General features: G+C 42.5%; 1 protein-coding gene across 1 annotated transcript in view; it reads left to right on the forward strand.

Annotated features, from left to right (window-relative positions):
• Window positions 1-1327: 1327 nt before the first annotated feature.
• The window catches only part of slc4a3 (solute carrier family 4 member 3), a 17640-nt gene continuing 13533 nt past the window's right edge, over window positions 1328-5434 (forward strand). Inside the window, exons 1-2 of the mRNA XM_053439211.1 lie at window positions 1328-1381; window positions 5090-5264. Coding sequence (XP_053295186.1) covers window positions 1328-1381; window positions 5090-5264 — 229 coding nt within the window. The remainder of the gene's footprint in view (window positions 1382-5089; window positions 5265-5434) is intronic.

The raw sequence follows: 5434 nt of genomic DNA on the forward strand, positions 1-5434 counted from the left end.
ACAGTCGAAATATCTCCGAGGGAGCGAATGAGTCAGCGGAATAAAACCGAGACAGATGTCCAAGTCTCTCTTCTTCTTCTTCTTTTTTGTTTTTTTGGTGAAAACAGCAGCTCCCAAACCCGAGCCGGCCATTAGGGACTCGTCAGTTACATCACGTCAGTTGTTTCTATGACTTATTCATTTTCCAGACCACCTATTATTCAAATGATGTTTTCTGCTGCTTCACTCAGTCTAATATATACAATTTTGTTTGTTGTTTTTGCCACCTGCGTGCACACAATGACTCACACAAACACCACACTTTTAACTTCTTCGTGCAGCCAGTTGAATGGAGTAACTCTTCATTATGTCCACGTCAATTTGCCACTTAAACCACAAATTGATTTAATTAACTCAACAAGCACAAGAAGCAGAAACTCTGGAGATCTTTGGTGAATGGTGACGTCTCCCACTGACCAGACAAATTACAGGCTAACACTCCCCGGCGTGTTTTCCTCCAAATTAAAAACGGAATAATCAGCGGCGTCTATTCTGGAATCATCAGGATAATGAAGCAGACCTGAGGTGCCCTCTCTTGTTTGTTTGTTTGTTTGTTTGTTTTGTTTGTTTGTGTGCTTTTCAAAGTCTGCACACCAGCAAAATCTCAAAATGTCTCTAATCGAGAAGTTTGTTTGATCCATAGAAAAGCGAACTGTTGTCTTTATTTATGTATTTAACAATTTTTGAACAACAATTTTTTACCCATCACAGTTTTCCAGTTGCTCTTCCTTCTTGTCACGCTGCGTTATCACCATAGCCACTGATACAAACATCACACAGACACGAGGATCAAACGTTTATTCATAAAATAAACTCAAACACCATCTTGTGGCTGGAAGCAGATGCATCAGAGTGAGCTGCTTGATTTATTACATCGTCTAGTTTCTATATATGTATTGAATACATTTCCAACAGAATACATAGATCATTTAATACGGTTTGAAGTACATTGTGTTCGGTCACTGTCAGTATATTTAATATTTGTATTCACACTGTGTTTCTTGTCCATTCTGCAGGTGATGCCACCTCAAGGGCTTCGTGGATCTCCAGCCGTGAAAGAGAAGGGCTGAGCTCCGTCCCCCCCCCCCCCCCCCCCAAGTTCCTCCTGCTTAGCTCCTTCTCCTTTTTCCCTCTTATGATAAGTCCCCTCGCCAAACCTCACTAGCCTCCCCCCCCCACCCCCCCCCCCACGACTCCTACACCTGACCCCCTGCCACCCCCGTCCTCCTCTAACACTAAGACTTCCCCTGCCAGTCCCCCCCCCCCCCCCCTCGCCTGAGATCTCCCCATGGCGACAGGAGGTCATGCCCCTGAGATAGATGTGCTGATCAGTCTACAACAGGTACACTTCTTTTTTTAATGTTTTTTAAAAGATGAATGTAGTATAAAAATGATTTAAAACACGTGAAACAGACGCCAATCTTTTCATAAACATTACCATTGTGGCTTCCTTCCATTTGAAAGAATTTAAGAAGTCTGCTGTCTCTCCTCCAGCAGCTCCCTCAGGAGATACACATTTGATTTATATATAGTAACCTTTATTTATTTTCTTTCCAAGAGTGATTTGAGCTTATAACACGAAAACTGGACTTGGGGGAAAGGAAAATGGTTCAAATTGTAAAACAAACTGATCTTTCTCATTTATATTGTGTAAAGTATATGAAAAGGGAATAGAAGATTAAGCTTATGCTGTTTTGGCAACAACAACAACCGAGGCATATTTCCCTGACACCTGGACTGGATTTAAATGTCTGGTCTATTTGCAATATGAATAATACAAATCCAACCCTGTGCACACTAGCAGCAGTGCTGGTTTGCAATGTGGGATGTGTTGATAAGAGATGTTTAGGTGTCATCTAGCACTGTGAAGTCTTTAGGATGGAAATATGGATATGCTAAGGTGCTGAGGTTTGTTTATGGACGATTTCTGGAAGCTGGTGAAAGGAGAACTCAGGCAGCAGCTGAGTTCTTATGCAGAAGATTTTACAAAAAGATTCCCAGACCTTTGCAAACAGAGAGATATCAGGAGTAGGAGTGTGTAGCAGATGCGACTGTGTCAGTTTGTGCGATGGAATAATTCTAGTGAGTCTGTAAAAGGTTCATCTAGAGCTGCAGTTTCCACTCTGAACATTAACGGTGGCAGCTTGGCTTGAAAGCTTCAGACTAGAACGTGAAGTGAGAAAACAAGTCTTCAAAGATTTGAAATCAGTTCTGATCCGGTGTTAACTCGGTCCTCGGCTGCAGAGGAAGATACTGGGAAACTGTTTTCACAATCTTCACACCAATCAGCTGCCAAGCATCTTCTTTATCATCCACCAGTGAGTGATTCCGGTGGATGACATGCTGGAGGCTACTGGGTGCTGCTGAGAACGTGTTGGATTGTGTGTTGCCAAGTTGTGTGTCTTTCCAGAGAGAGAGGGTATTTTTCAAAAGGAAGCATTTGGCTATAATAGCATTCTAACCCTCAGGCGGATCCTGCTCTTTGAAACAGCCTGTGTTTCATAAATGTCAAGAACAAAGAACATGTTTATTTTTCTATTGATGTTTTGTTATTGTTGCACTATGGTTGAAAAAGGAATTTCAGTAAAGAGGTTTACACACAATCTTCAATAAAACATAAGAGGGGCAGATAATATTAGATTCTTCTTCTTTCTGCTCTATTTTATTAAAGATTTGTGATTTAGATTAGCATTTAAATGTTTTATTTGGTCAATGAATGAAATAAACATATATATACATTTTTTTTGCAGTTTCCTAATTCTTCCTCTGAAAAAGGAGATGAACGACTCAAATTCAAATTCTTCACAGATTTATTTGACCACTTTAAGCAAAACAGCAGATATTCCAATAACATGATTTACTTGAATCTTTAAAAGATGTAAACCACTGGTATGACGATGATATTTGTCTCTGCAGAAACGAGATAGTGAGAGAATTTCTTCACGCATGACAAGATGATTATCCGGACTGAAAAGTGAAAAGACGTGTCAATTCAAAACTGAATTGTTCCCTCCAATGTCTCAGCACAGACATGAGTCACACGTGGATCTGTGAGAAATGCTCTCATCCTGTGTTTCTCTCTGTTATTCAGTGAAACAGATTAGCTTGTGTTCTCAGGGGTACCGAGCTCCTCCAGCTGATCAGCTGACGTGTCATGATGCACAGTGGGGACCATGTTGTGCGCAGTGCAGAGCTCATTGTGCGACTGCTGAAGGAAATGAAAAGGCTCAACGACACATGAGTGGACCATTAAACGTCCCCCTCTCAATTACTGTGTACTTAGAATTACCACACCCACACACACACACACACACACACTGCATCCACAGAGACACAACAGCCTCTTTGCACCATCACCACCTGTAGGTTAACGATGCCACTCGGGGCGATGGCAGACGGAGGTGGAGGAGAACGTGAGAGGAGGATTATTAACCTCTCCTCTGGCTGCTACAGAAACATCACCAGCTATGAGCGGCTCCCATCAGCTGCAGCTTCTGAGGAGACACCTCCCGGGTGCTGGAGGTTTAGGTCATGACTTCAGATCATTTGTTTAAATTTGAGAGGTCTGTGGTTTAACTGGAAACTATGTTGGTGTTCAGTGCTCCCATCTGACATGATACACACTCTAATCTGAAGGTTATAACGACTGAATCTGGATCAGTCGATAGAGAGAGAGAGAGAGAGAGAGAGAGAGAGAGAGAGAGAGAGAGAGAGAGAGAGAGATCCTGACAGTAACAGTAATTCTTACCTTTTGAATAAACCTGATTATGGACAGAAATCATCAAATATAAACCAGACTTCTTGATCACTAAAGTGAGGGTCTTTGATTACTCTCTCTCACACACACACACACACAAAGAGTCAGCATCTAATAAATATTTGAATGTGTCTATCTGGCTCAGCAATTCCTTTAAATATGAAATATTAATGTTGTAGTAAGAGCTGGACAGTTGATGAGAAAAGCTAAGACAGACTAGTACTCACAGAATTACCAACACGAGGTCAGACACACACACCTGACCTGGGTCTGGACTTGCAGACCTGATAAGTTCTCTATTCCTATAGTTCCTCCACCACCTGGGCGGGGGGGGTGCCCTCCTCCTATGGCCCCTCCGCTCCACCCGACTTCAAAGCTCACATGAAAGAGCATCGAGCCATTTGCTCCACAAGCAGGATTCCACGACTAATAGCTGTTTCAGGTGGGAGTAGCATTCCCTCTTATGAAGTCACGGTTTTACTCTGAAAAGGACAGGATGTCACGACGTGAGAGGCTGAAATTAATAAGAACATTAGTTTGGTTTGTGGGAAAACAAGCTTTCACTGCTCCATCAATTTACAGTTCCCTCTTTTATATCAGATCTGGCTTTATATCTGCCTTCGGCCCCGTGTAGATAGGTAGCTCCGATCATTAAACAGATCCTGTCCCTTCAACCCACTGGTAATTAGGAGGTAATGGAGCCCTGGCACAGAGAAACCAGAGACCACAGAGCTGAAGCCAGTGTGCTCACCGTGCCAGCACCAATATGAGGCCGAGGCAGCGTCCTGTCCCAGTGATCTGACCAATCAGAGGCCCCACATGGCTCTGGCAGGACACTCCCTTCAGCCTCAGCCGTCTCCAGGGGCTGTCTCGTGCATTAGCTCTTTTCTGCTTAGCACTTTGTCGTATTGATTTGATGTCCTCGCTTCATGAAGTGGAGGAAACACAGGACATGTTGAGCCTGCTCCACCGTGGAATCATCTCAACATACATGTTTGACATTGACACACAAAACAAAACAAGGGGGTTTGACTTAAATGTGGGTGGTAATAATAAAAAGCATCTTTAGAAAATCTGATTTTTGTTTTTATCCACATATTATCATTTTAAATAGCTTGATGCAATGTGTTTAACCCAATTCTCTATATTGTGGACACAAAGTTGCTCTATGTTCTTGAGGGATTTACATTTTACTTTCACATGGCAAGAATATTCTCCTTTCGCAGTTTGATTCAGTTCTCCCTGATTTCTGTCAAATTGAAAGTATTTTTTCTTTCCACCGTTCTTCTCCAGGTGAAAGTGGAGGAGGAAGATGAGGAAGGATCTCTGGAGGGAGAGGAGGAGGAGGAGGAGGAGGAGGACTGGGAGAAGGCTCTGTCTGTGGAGCGCTTTGGGGACATTTTTGGTGACTCTGCTTCTCCCATTGGAGACAAGATGGGCCGACACTACACTGAGAAAGACTTTGAGAGTAAGAGAAGTACCCTTTCCATATTTTACCTGCAATCATACATCCAGTTTCTATAAAGATACGTTTTTCTAATTAAAAAAGAGGGGGGGGTAAAAAATATCTGCTATGCACCTTTATCCTCTTTCACTGTTTGTGCAATATTGGAATAATTCTGTTTCTGAACAGAAGTA

Source organism: Pleuronectes platessa, chromosome 14 (genome assembly GCF_947347685.1).
Source record: "Pleuronectes platessa chromosome 14, fPlePla1.1, whole genome shotgun sequence".
NCBI lineage: Eukaryota > Metazoa > Chordata > Actinopteri > Pleuronectiformes > Pleuronectidae > Pleuronectes > Pleuronectes platessa.